This window comes from Protopterus annectens, chromosome 1.part0 (genome assembly GCF_019279795.1).
Source record: "Protopterus annectens isolate FY-2018-M chromosome 1.part0, PAN1.0, whole genome shotgun sequence".
Lineage (NCBI taxonomy): Eukaryota > Metazoa > Chordata > Ceratodontiformes > Protopteridae > Protopterus > Protopterus annectens.
The window spans coordinates 1,940,737,779-1,940,752,075 of NC_056725.1; the positions used below are offsets into that span (position 1 = coordinate 1,940,737,779).

The following is a 14,297-nucleotide window of genomic DNA, read 5'->3' on the forward strand; positions in this document are numbered from 1 at the left end:
CCTTAGGTACACCCCCATTTGCTCACCCAATATTTCTGACAGAATACTCTGGATTTTTTAAAGTCTGCCAGCTCATTACATTCCCAAAACATGTACTCATTTACCTCTTTCATCCCCATTACACTGCCAACATTTGGCATCTACCTGAGGAAAAATTCTTTGGAGTCTACTTGGAGTATAAAAATATCTAAACAAACTCTTCCAAGCAAAAACCCTAAATCTTCGAGATTTTGTTGCATATTTAGTAGCCACACACACATATACACAAACACACACACACACACATACACACACACACACACACACACACATATATATATATATATATATATATATATATATATATATATATATATATATATATATATGTCCTCCCATTGTGCCCCTTGCATATTGACTATCCATCCTCTTTTCTAACCTCCTATAGTTATCATGTAATATTTTACATGCCCTACTAATTATCCCTTTTTAAAAGCAGTTTCTGTTCCAGACTCAAATAAAAACTTTACCAGAGCAGGTCTTTCACTTAGGATTCCCTGTTCCTTTCTCTTTGCCTTTACTCCAATATCAATCTCTGATAGGGAAGGCACTCTGGCTTGCAGTCCAAATGTCTTCGTGGCCTCTTCCCATTCTTCCCTCTTTAGTCATTTTCTCCCAATAGCTTGGTTCCTTTGGAAGTTTTCTCCAGTGAATTCCATCCCCTCTTGCTTTTCACTGCACTCCTAACTGCAGTCATCCTTATCAGCAAAATTTCCTTTCTCCATTCTTGAGTTGACTTAGTTCTTAAAATACTTTCTGCTATTTTATGAATATAATGTTTGTGATTTTTATGAACTACTACTTACGTCTACAACCGGGGGGGGGGGGCATCCTCCCCCTAGGCCTGACCTGGCTTGGCCTCATTGTAGGAATGTTTCCTTATTTTGAGGATTCTACACTGTCATCTTTTCCAGTTCTGGCACTAGTGTGCCTACCAGGATTGGGCACATTTTTATCCTGGGTCTTGTGCACACAGTTATCTTTTTTAATTCTTAACCTACTTCTGTCCATGATACATGCTATATAAATACAGTCTATATATCAGTGTAATTTTGGTGAGATTTTGTGAAAAACAGGGTCCTCCTCACAAAGGTACTCACCAAGACGTGAGGATGAATTCAGTTTCTGCAATAATACTCTCCTTTACTTGCTGACTTAGCATCTCTCTATTCAGACCCCTGTTCTGTATGGCTGTTATTATTCTCCTTAATGACCTACATCAAGAATCCCACTCTCTCTCTTCTTACTTCTTGAATTTTCTCTCTGTTTTATCACTGTCCTTTTCCAGTTTGAATTATAGCTTTTTTGCTTGGGTCACATATATGACCCTTAACTGAGTAGCACTAAAACATCACTTCAAATCAGGTGATCCTAAACCACCTTGTTCTATTGGACGGATCAACTTATCCCACTTGACCCTTGCCCATTTTCCCTCCCAGATAAATTCCTTCAACTCTTTATTAATTATTGTCCACAACTTATTTTCTGGTTGATAAAAATATGCCTGACTTTTATATAAAACTAAGGGGGGGGGTGTAAACATTTTGCTGCTTCTAGCTTGCTATATGTATCCATAAACAAGAGCTTCCAGATTCATAGATTTTGTATAACTTTTGTTTAGTCTCTTCCCATATATCCTCAGCTGGCATAACAGAATCCTTTTTAATCTGTACTCTTAAATACTTCATTTTATTGTGTCCTCTGAAATATGGGTATAGCTGAATCAACTCATGTGTGAGTACACAGTTTACAGCTATAGCCTTTGTTTTATCTTTATTAACTTTACATCCCAGTCTATTAACTTTTATTAGTAACTTTAGGGCAAGATATAAAGAGTTGCCCTGGTGTGTGGTATTCTCTTGTTCTACTAACTTTTTATGTGGCTGTAATATCACATTTCAATTTCCTTGGTGTCTAGTACTCACGCAATACTGCAGGATGTGCTTGTTAGTCATCTAGGGGTAGTGTAGATATGTGACAGCCCCCCCTCCCCAATATATAAACACACACAAACACATTCATGCATAAACAAACATCCATTAATACACAAACACATGCAGGCCCCCCTCACCAGCTCACACTCACGGACACATGCATGCACACATTAACACACACACACACACACACACACACACACACACACACACACACACACACACACACACACACACACACACACACACACACACACACACAATAGCACTGCCTGTCTGCTAGACTCCCTGGTAGTTACCTCTAATGTGATCTCACCTACTGAAAGTAATGGGTGAATATGAACTTTTGGCTATGTTCATTCAATTAGTCTGCCGAACTAACTTACATAGAATCATTCAGCTGCATAAATACTTTACTGCAGGCACCTCCAGGGGAGAGCACATGGCTACTTTAAATGTCTCATTTGCATTTGGGATAGTCCACAGAGACAGCCCACCAAGGTACTACACCTCTTCATGGTACAGCACTGCAGTATGACTGTCTCTGAATCAAAAATGGGCTTACCACTCAAGGTAACCTTTCTGAATCTCCCAACACAACTTATCCCCATATGAAAAAAATAATATCTTGCTCCATCTCAAAATTGTCTTTCATGTCTTGGAAACATTCTGATAATTTGTACAACACCCTGCATATTAGAAATAGTACAGTTCCTGCTGTATTGATATTTAGATGTTAAAGATACATCAGTCTTTGGGTTCAAAGTATTGTTCTAACTTTATTATAACTACATTTTACACCTACGATGCACACTCTTCTAAAGTATGGACGATGTTCATGTAAAGAATGAAAGTTTAACTATAATTGTTCAGATTGATTTATAAGTTCAATATGAAGATGGCTTTGGTAAGACAATAACCTTAAAATTAACATACTATGTATTTTTAGAATAAAACATGTAACTGTACTTCCCCTGTTTGTATTGGTCTGCTTCAGAAATCGTGTATGCATGAGGTTAGAAGTCAATTCAAAATGTTAGATAGTTTTCAGCTGTTTTAAAAATCTTAATGGTTAGAGTAGCTAAAATAGCAACTTGGAGGGTCTAGGTTTGAGTCCTAGTTATAGCACACACTTCTTTAGAACGGTGCTGCCACACTTTGACTGCAGCCTGTGCTTCCAAATCTTCTAAAGGATTCAAAAGCTTGATTCCATGTTCAAGGACTTTGTTGATAAATTATCTCCTTGCATATGCATGTGTGTGTCTGTTTGTATACTTCAGCATGTGCATTAACCCCGTTTTTCCCATTTTACACAAGGTATCAGGGTGTCTAGTAACAGAGACCATCACCTACAGCCAAAGTTCACACTGCAGGGTAGCTATATATATATATATATATATATATATATATATATATATATATATATACATACATACATACACACACATACATATATGCATACATACACACAATATACACACACATGTACAGAAACGTACACTGTAAATATTAATATTTAAATCACATTATTAAAGAACTAAAATGTGTCTGTACTATAATGCAAAATACATCTCCTACACTTCAGTTTACCAATGCTATAAATAAATCAAAATGAAATATATCCACTGCGTGTAATCTAATTTCAAAAAATTCACTTCTAATATGCACAAATTTATATTTGGAACTTTTCTGCTTGGGCTTCCAATGAAAATGGAAACAGCCCGCTAGGAATATTCCACCAGTGATGCAAAAAATGAAAAAATAAAAAAGTAACATGATCAAGAAAAGCTTTCATATAAGGTAGAGGAAGCTACCAAAAGCATGTTAAGGGATATACATATGGACTTTAAAGCTGCAGATGCTCTGTAGAGAATACACCAAGAGCAGAGGTGTGCATATAAACATTCCTAACACTGTACGTCATACTGGGCATGTAAGATAAGTTGAGGACCTGTTTTTAATTACAACATGCATCAGTGCTTCCATCTATAAAATGTTCACCTCTGTGTAGCAAAGATTCACCCTAGCCCATAGGTTAATCACATTTTAATACTGCAATAAAATCCAGCAATATACTGACAAAATTACTTACAGTCTTTCAAGTTTTGGAAGGTTGTTGAAAGTTTCTGCTTCTAGTGTCTCTATCTGGTTGAAATGAAGATACCTGTAAAACAAAACAGAAGCTCTAAAATATAAGCGGGGAAACAGTTAGTGATACAAAATAACTGTCTGTATGTAGTTCATGTTTAGTTATTATCAAACTTCTTCTTCTTTCAGCTTTTTCCCAGTTAGGGGTCGCCACAGTGGATCATCTGTCCGCTCATGACTAGCAGTAGAGTTTTACGGTGTTGAGTTGCCAGTCTGATGCCCAGCCTTTCACGGAAGGCACACATACGCATGCACTCATGCCTAGGGCCAATTTAGAGTATCCAATCCACCTACAGCATGTCTTTGGGATGTGGGAGGAAACCCACACGACCACAGGGAGGACATACAGACTCCGCACAGAAGGCACCCCAGCCGAGGAGCAAACCAGAGAACCTCTTGCTGAGAGGCGGGAATGCTAACCGCTGCACCACCGCTAAGAGCTACTAAGCATGTGTGGCTGTTTGGGGAAGACCCATGACCTGGTCAGTCACTCAATATATAAGAGGAGACTAAAATCAAACAGAGCACAGCAGATACTAAACAAACCAAATAGACAACGCTCTCTATTGTACTGCCATCCCAAGTGTAGCAACAAAAGGAATGCAGTTTAGTGTTTCCTGCTCATATTATTTATTCAAAAATTTAATAAAGTTATGAAACAGAAAGATGTGAAAGGCAAACAAGCAACATTTTATAAAAGCTAGGCCAATTTTGTTATTTAACAAATAAAACAAGAGATAAACTGACCACATGGCACATAAGACTGAAACCTTGAGTCTGGCTACAGTGACCCATGTTCTCTTTGTGGCACATGCATTTGACTGGTTGGGTGGGGGAGGATGGGCTTGAGTGGCAGATGATGGTTTACTCATCCTGGGGGTTGATGAGAGGGGGTAGCCTGGCCAGTCACATTAGCAATACGTAACTGAGGCTAGACAATCACCAACAGAGGCAGCAGGGGAAAGGTTTTGCTGCTAGATGTATTTAGTACCCATCAGCTGGCTTACATAGATGTATGTGGCAGTGTGCAGGCCTCTCCCTTAGCCAGGCAGTTACAGCAAGTTAGTGAGCAGACTAGTGAGACCTGTAAGCTGCTCCATTCCCTATCACCCGACTCTTGCCATTAGAAGACTAGGTGAGCTGACTGGACTTTGCTAGCTTCACTAGCAAAATGAATGGGCCAAAGGGTTCTTATCTATCCTTAGGATGCTCAGCTCTTGCACCTATGGAAAGAATGAGCTGAGTGGATGCAGGTAGGGTACCATCATGGTAGGATCTTCAGAGGTTGGGGAGATAATAAACGGGATGGGATTTCCTGATGTACTGTTTTGTCATAATCATCTATTGAGAATGTCTGACTGTTGATACCCTGATCACAGTAAAAAAATGTTTAATGAAAACAGAAATGATAACAACACAATCCCTTCTTATACGTTTTAAAACATACACTTTCACGTATGATTTAAAGTCTCTGCTATGAAATTAGTGACATGAAGTCCACGTTTGCAGCTTCAGAAATGCTTATTAAAAAAAATTAAATACAGTAAACCTTCTCCACTTTTCAGAAAAGAAATGAAAGTTACACATCTGAAAAGTGCAACAGACACAAGTACAATCTTTTACTGTAGTACACTACTTGAATCGATATGTCAAGCAATAGTGAAGTGTCATCAGAGGCCAATGCCATGCACTACTTGACTAAAAAAGCAATCCACTGTTAAAGTGATTTCCTAGCATTAGTTCAGCTTACCTTTACAACACAGCATGCAGGGCAAAAACTGCCTCACAGCACTTCCAACATCAAGAGAGCATTTTTTCTTTTCTTCAGGGGAGAAATCCAACTTAGAAAAGGTTGCTTTGGCTAGACTGATGTCAATGAGGAAAACTGTAAACCTTAAACTTAGTGCTATCAGTGTAGTAAACATGTGTGTTCTAGCCATAGAATTTAATGGGTGCATCACTGCTCATGCATGAAGGTGCACCATTATAGTGCATGAACACAACATACGTTACCCTAAGGTTGCCGTCACCTCACAATTCTCAACAAGCTCAGCCGTTAATGGGCAGAAGGCTGAAAAACACAGGAAATACTGGGGTGAAACTGGCAGGAACAGTAATTTTATCATCAAATTTATAAGCTAGAGATAAGGTAAGAACACAAAATAATGGGAATGTTACAACTTGGAGCTGAAGGAGATGGTCATGAAGCTGACCTAAGACCCCACATTAATCGGGAGGGAAAGCAAAAAGTGTACAGGATAAAACAAAGATCTGTAGAATACAAATGCAGCCAAGTCCAAGAAAGAACAGCACTGAGACTTGTCACAGAGAATGGCTACAATCAGAAGTGCTTGAATGACTCTTCAAGTTATTTCTCCAAGAAAAGTCATATTGCAACAAGAACTGTCCCAAAAGAGGCCTGGCTGATTAATCTTATTAAATTCTCCATATCCAGAACACCTTTGAAGACCCCAGACAGCAAAATGGGCAGTTCAAGAGTTAAAAATGGTTCTACAACTGCAAAACTGTATTTACTTAAAAAAAACTTCTGCATTTGTACAAAAAATGTTTTGATGCAAAAAGTCGACAACATGTGTCGTGTACACTTAAAGTTAATTAAACATGATCAGTCTAAGATTCCATGTTACCACTGAGAAAAATAACAGAAGACATTACGCCTAAACAAAGAGAAGTCCATTGACAAACAACTGAAATAAACATCACACTATAAATAGAAAGTACAGTGCATCACCAAGCCACATATTTGATTACAAAACTAAATACATTAAAACAAGCAACTTCTTATTTTTTTCTCTCTATTGACATCTAGCAGCAAACCCTACAAAACAGGTAACAGATTTCATAACTGCAGAGACACTTAAATCCTATCCACATAGGAACAAACAGCATTGATCACCTTTCCACCCAACAAAACTAAAACACAACCAGTAACACCACTATTATAAAAACTGAACTACATCTCACTGCAAAAACAGAGAAAATCATACTTGTTTACCAATTTTTTTAAGAAAATATACCTACAGATACACAAATCAAACATGAATCAATCTAAACACACACACACACACACACACACACACACACACACACACATAGGATTTACCTTCAGTTGGTCCACTAACACGAATGTCGACATCCTGAAGGTAAACTCCTGTGTGTCAGAATCAGGAACATCGACTTCCTAGTACACATGCACTGAACTTGCTTCTCAGCGCATGCAAACATTACTTAAAAAAAAAAAAAATCTCACATGTGGGGCAGTGATTCCCAAACCACTGTTAATTATATATACTAATTCCAAGTTTGCACAATCCCGGGGAAAAGATAATATTCCCCTACCCAGGGATTATCAGTCTCAATCTGCATAGTCAACAAAATGAGGCCAATTAAACAGATGTCAACAAAACTCCCTATCGACCAAACCAACAGAGCCCAGATATAAATATATGTATATGCACGCACTCACACACACACACACACACACACACACACACACACACACACACACACACACACACACACGCACGCACGCACACGCACGCACACACACAAAGTTGTACATAAAGATGTCTACATAATGTTTACAGCAATGTCATGATATTTTCTATTAGGAATTTGTCTCCTTTGCTAGTGCATTACAATGCCTATCACATCTGAATGTACTTTGCTAAGGAAACCCAACACAAAAAGGTACCCATATCTCCTTTTTTTTGTTTTTCATACCCAATGAGATCATAAATCTATTCAAGCTCACAAGTCACAACTCTGATTCTGAGGTGCTGTATAAAGCTGCATTCCTTCAGTTTTCTGGGGTTGTAAACCTGTTACACCTTTTATAGTCTGCATGTGAATAAACCTGACAACCACTGACAGCAACTTCACTAACTACCTGAGCTTTGCAAGTTGAGAAATATAACGTTTTACTTGATTTAGAATATGAAGACTGCACCTGAGGAACTTACAATATTACTTTTTAAAATGGCAATGTAATCTCAGTAATTTCTCTATCCTTTTTCAAGAACTTTTCATCAGCAGTGTTACACAAATGTAGGAAACGCATATGTAAGAATTACTGCAAAAAAGTCACTGATACATTACTGAGGATTTTAAAACTTGACAGCACTTTCATTACTTCTCAGTGAACTGGACTGTGCTTAACAAAACAGAGTGGGAACCATCCCTGTAAACAAATGTAATAACTTTGCACTGCAAGCAACATTGCTTTTTCCAAACTGTATTTCTGTCCCTAGAGGACTGCGGTGGTGGTGCTGCGGTAGTGTTGTCGCCTCACAGTAAAATGTTGCCCTGTTCGATTCTCAGCTAGAGCGTCTTCTGTGTGGAGACATGCGTGAATGGGCATCCCTTCGTTGAACGTTGTGTGTCAGGGCCGGCAACTCGGCACGTAAAAGTCTACTGCCAATCATTAGTGGACCGGAGTTCCGCTGTGGCGACCCCTAACCGGGAAAAGCTGAAAGATACAACATTTCTGTCCCTAGAAGAAGATTCACATACTTTCACAGTGCATTCACACATCCACAACCCCTTTTCCCATTTTTGCACGTGGAGTCATGGTGTTACTTCAACAGTGACAATCATCTAGAGCCAAGGTTCACATCGCCAGGTGGCTAGTCCTGCCACAGGTACTTTGAATACTTTCACAGTGCATAATGGGGAAGAAACAGTTTTCCAAGAAAGCAAGATCATGTCATCATGTATGTTCCCTTACAACAACTCAGACCTAGGAAAAATTAAAATTAGCAGTATATAGTTACCGTAGTACTAGCTGGTTTGGATTGGTTCGGATTGTGTACAACTTCATGATAAGATAAACAGTATATATTTTTTCAGTTTCTGCACATAGTGATCCTTTAAAGGTGCTTACTACAAAACTGTGTTTTTACTTGGAAGAAACTGCCTTTAGTTTTGTTTGTACACAACAAACTGCACAGTTTTACAAGACTGATGTTCTTGACTTCTTTAATCTTCCATAATAAGCATTAGCAAATATACACATATATCAAATATATAAGGTCTTCTGTTAGCCAAATGTAATCTTCTGCACTGCAGATTTTAAGACAAATTTTTTGTTATGTGTGGCAAAACCATAAATTATAAACTATATTCTCAGCTCTACAGCACAAGATTTTCAATTTTCCTAAGAGCAGGCCACTGTATATTCCCTTTATCTATACGTTCTGCATTTTTTGTATTTTGATTTATCTCATTAATTCTGAAGGGATTTTGCAACTGTAAGTTTACTCTGCTGAACTCAACTCTGAGAAGCCTTGTGGTACAGTTCTGAGTTAACTGTTTCAGTAGTTTAATAATGGGCTCTTTTTTTTTTTTTTTTAAACAGGTTTATCACTTGCTCATACGTTTTTGTTAGTTAGTGCATATCAGCATGCAGTTTTCCATTCTGCTCTGTTATGGAAGTTACAGTTCTTCTTACTGGTTCATTGCAATTACCACCTCCTTTTACATTTAATTTCTTTCTTTTGGTTCACTTTAATTTATTTAAATTTCATTTGAAGGTACTTCTTTGATGTATTTGTAGTTTTTTAATTCCTTTGATGTTGATTTCTGTGGTTTGCAGTGATATACAATATGCTAACACTGGATTGCAGATAAGGGATGTGATAAAATAGTTCTGGTACAGACAGCAGGCTTTTTTTTATTTTTTTTTTTATCTCCACATTTATTTATTATTTATTTGTCTGTGCTTACTTGGAAAGTCTGAACGGGTAATGCCCATTTCAGCGGAGGACCGGGGAGAAAAGCTCCATTTGCTTAAAATGCGTTATATTAAGTTCCAGTTAAGCACAAAGTAGTTACATTTCTATTTACATTTATACACAAACAGTACTTACATTTATACATTCTAAGATTTTACAGAGGTGGAAGTTACTAAAGATAAAACCTTATGCAACTTACTGGATTGTACAGGCAGCAGTTATGTACAAAAATTGTTTTGCCATTTCAGTGAGAGGTTGAGAGTATTTTGTTTAAAGAGCTTGTGCAAATCTTATACATGGTGCACTTAAAATCTGCACTGACAGCTGGCCAACCTTTCCTTTCTGTGTGCTAGTGTTTCTATCATGTAGAACTCAGTAGCGATACTTACAATCACAACTGACCTTAATTTTGTATCCTTATTATCTTCAGACAGGCAGACCAATCTGACACCTTTCCTCATTTAATTTCTGAGTCATTAGTTCACTGGATAACTCCAAAATTATTTTAGACAATGAGCAGTTCTCTTCACAGTTGTTTGCAATGTGTCATTATTTGTTCAACTATCAAAATTTTATAAACAGTGCGTCACTAATCAACCTTCCCTGCTTCACAGTTCTTACCTCAGTTATTTTCTCTCTCACATTACTATTACCTTCCTTACATTCTTACTTGTCCTTCAGCACTCCCTGTTTTCCACTTTTCTTACCTACTCCAATCTCCTCAATTATTCCCTTGGTTCATCTGTTTAACTATACCACTTGTCTCATTTGCTATCAGGCCTCTTTTGATGCATTCTCTCATCTCTCCTACCCATTCTACCATCACTGGTTTCCCCATTTCTTCACTTTTGGCCTTCCTCAAGTAGCTAAGTAATGGAAATGTACTCTGTTCTGGAAGTTGAAGGTTTATTTCACTTCCTCACATTTCATTAATCAATTCCTATCTCTCTCTATCTCTTCCCAGTACTTCATATCTGTCTGCAGTTTCCGCCATCTCATCTCCACTGTCTCTTCCTGTCCTTTTTGTCTTACCCCTCTTATTGGTAATATGTCCAGTCTCCACAGGTTTATTATATCTGATGGAACATCCTATTTGTGTTATTAAACTGTCCAGTATCGGAGGGAAAGTCTTTTGTAGTCTCTCCCCTCACATTGCTTCCAATAAGTCTGTATGACCCAGCTTTTGGTTTCAATCTGTAACAGCCCAATTCCCTGTTTGTGACAGGTCCATACATCTTATTATAAAAGACATCTGCATTGGTTGAAGATAGTTTTCCACGTCATGGACTCCCAATCCTGAGTGTTCCTTTGGGAAAATCATTTTATTCTAACTCACTCTAGGTTTCCGCATTAAAAAAATCCCACATCCATTTTTTTATCCTTCTTCCCTGGAATATTCCAAAAAACCTGACTCAAATACAACAGATGGGGTATTATGTGCCACTGCAAGACCTGCTCAAGGTTCAGATACAACAAACTCTCATCTCTTCCGGATATTTTGCATATGTTCCATTATAATTGCAAATGATTATGCTCCAAACACTTTATATGCATTCTATAGCCAAACCCAGCATACCTAATTTCACCATATTTCCATAACTCCAGTTGACTTTTCTTCACTAAGCCTTCTTCCCTCAGGTTTAAACCTGTTGTTTTTTTATTTTTCCACTGTTTATTTTGTAACCATAAATCCTCACAAACATTAGCATTACTTTAAACAGCTCCTCTAGGTCATACTCTGGACTTCTAAGGGTAATAATTATATCATCTACATATATATTCTCTTGAGATCCAGCTCACTAACCCATATCCCTTTATACATATTTACCTTCAGTTGGTCCACTAACAAGAATGTTGACATCCTGAAGGTAAACTCCTGTGTGTCAGAATCAGGAACATCAACTTCCTAGTACACATGCACTGAACTTGCTTTATTCATGACTCGTGAATTTCTGCTGCCAGGGGATCCATGCGTATGACAAATAGAAATGGGGAGAGGGGACACCCCTGCCTAATACCTCTTATTTTGTCAAAGTCTGATCCCCCAAACCCCTCCACACACAATCTTGTGCAGATACTCTCTCATATAATGTTTTCAGCATTATTAGCAGTTGATCTGGGAGTGTGAACATTCCATATGCTAGGAACAGACAATCCTAGTCCACCCTGTCAAAGCCTATCTCTGTGTCTATCACAAATAATGACATTCTCCTTCCCCTACACTGAACATCATGTATTGCCATTAATGGGTGCAGGATACAGTCATGTGTATGCCTACTCACTATAAAACTACATTGGTCTGGATCTACCACTTGGGGTATAACTGTACTAAATCTTTATGTCAGGATGGACATAAATCCTTTATGGTTATGATTTAGCATTGTTGCTGCTCTTTATGAGGCCACTTTTTTAGGGTCCTTTACTTCCTTCCTTCCTTCCTGACTGCTATAATCCTCTTTTTCTAAGTTCTAAGACTGGGGTCTCCCTTCCACATCTTTTTATCACTTTTAATTTTCTCTAACAGCCATACCTCGATCTGCAGACCATCACTTCCGGGGTATTTACTCCTTTTCTGCCTTCAACAGCCTATACTAATTTGTAAAAAAGTACAGTTTTGTACCTACCATAAATGTAGATGTTCGAGTGCTAATACAGCTGCAGTCATAACAGATGGGTTCTCCTGCCGTCAGGCGGGTCCTCGGTCGGCCGAATTCCAAAGTCTAGGTCCGGCGTCGGTTGTCGTCGCTTCTTCCCTGACGTCAGTGCGACAGGGGTATAAAGGAACCAGCCAACGCCATTTTCTTCAGTTTTTCTTGCCCCAGATGTCAGGTGCCCCCAGAAGGAAGGCAATACATAAATTTGTGTAATAAAGCAATGCCATATAATCAAAATACAGTAGTTGCAAGCAAATACACCATAAATGAATACCCCAATCAGGTTGTATGAGGAGGTGTTAGCCAATAGGCCTGTCCCAAGAGGGGAAGGAGGGAGGGAAACCTGGACTGCAGCTGTATTAGCACTCGAACATCTACATTTATGGTAGGTACAAAACTGTACTATGTTCATCGTGCATACAGCTGCAGTCATAATAGATGGGTAGAATCCCAAAGCTAAGAAAGGGGTGGTAGGCACTAGGTGGAACTAGGAGGAGCCAGGATGCCCTGCAAGACTGCAGTGGCAAAGCCTGCTCTAGTTTTGGAGTATAATGGTAGGTGGTAGTGCTTGGAGAAGGTATGCACAGAACTCCAAGTGGCTGCTTCCAAAATATCTTTGGTAGGAACTCCTCTGAGGAAAGCTGCAGAGGTAGCTGTGGCCCTTGTGGACTGAGATCTGATGCCTGCAGGTACAGTTTTGCCATGAAAAGAGTAACAAAAGCGTATGCAGTGGGCTATCCATTTTGAGATTGTCTGTTTGGAAATTGGCTTCCCTTGAGCTCCTATAGCATAGGGCACAAAGAGCTGTTCTGATTTTCTGAAAGGCTTTGTTTTGTCCAAATAATAACGCAGTTGTCTGTGGATGTCCAAGGAATGTAGTAATCTCTCCCCTTTGTTTTGAGGATTAGGATAAAAGGTAGGTAAGTGTATAGCCTGATTCAAAGCTACCCTGGATACCACTTTTGGCATAAAGGACGGGTTGGTTCGTAAGGAAACTCTGTCCTGATGGAAGATGATAAAAGGCTGCACAGCCATGAGGGCTTGTAGTTCCGATACCCTACGAGCTGAGGTAATAGCCAGAAGGAAAACTGTTTTCCAGGACAAATATTGCAAATCTGTTGAGGCAGCTGGCTCAAAAGGAGGCAAGGTCAGCTTTTCTAGAATGAAATTGAGGTCCCAAGCAGGTATTGGTTGTTTCCTGGGGGGTTTTATATTCTTAGCCCCTCTGAGGAACTGTCTTAAGAGGGAGTGAGAGAACAAAGGTGGATCAGTGTTGTATTCTGCAGAAATGGCTGAGGCATGGATTTTGATGGAGGAGAATGAAAGTCCACTGCTTAGCAGCTCAGCTAGATACTGTAATATTTGAGGTAAATTCAGTTTTCCAGGATTCTGGCCCTTTTTCTCATTCCAGGCACAAAACCGTTTCCATTTTGCGGAGTAAGCTTTTCTAGTAGACGGCCTTCTGGCCTCCAAAATGACATCCTGCACCTCCTTGGAGAGTAGGGTCTGTTGTGATGTTAAGGAATCTTCCATGCGGCCAGACTGAGTGTTCTCAGCTGACTGTGAAGAGTTTTGAAGCTATGCTGAGTCAGAAGAAGCGGCATTAGAGGTAGGGTCTATGGTGGGGAATGCGTCAGGCTCCTCAGGAGTGGGTACCAGTGTTGTCTTGGCCAGTCTGGAGCAATGAGAATCATCTTTGGTCTGTCTGCTCTGGTTTTTAATAGAACTTTGGGCAGCAGAGGAAGAGGTGGGAAGGCATAAACTGTCAT

The 14,297-nt window shown here is 39.0% G+C and overlaps 1 protein-coding gene across 2 annotated transcripts in view; it reads right to left on the reverse strand.

Annotated features, from left to right (window-relative positions):
* PXDN (peroxidasin) overlaps window positions 1-14,297 on the reverse strand; it is a 2,220,827-nt gene that overhangs the window by 1,008,760 nt on the left and 1,197,770 nt on the right. For both annotated transcript variants that reach the window (XM_044070259.1, XM_044070249.1), the window contains one exon: window positions 4,066-4,137. In XM_044070259.1, the coding sequence (XP_043926194.1) occupies window positions 4,066-4,137 (72 nt within the window). The remainder of the gene's footprint in view (window positions 1-4,065; window positions 4,138-14,297) is intronic.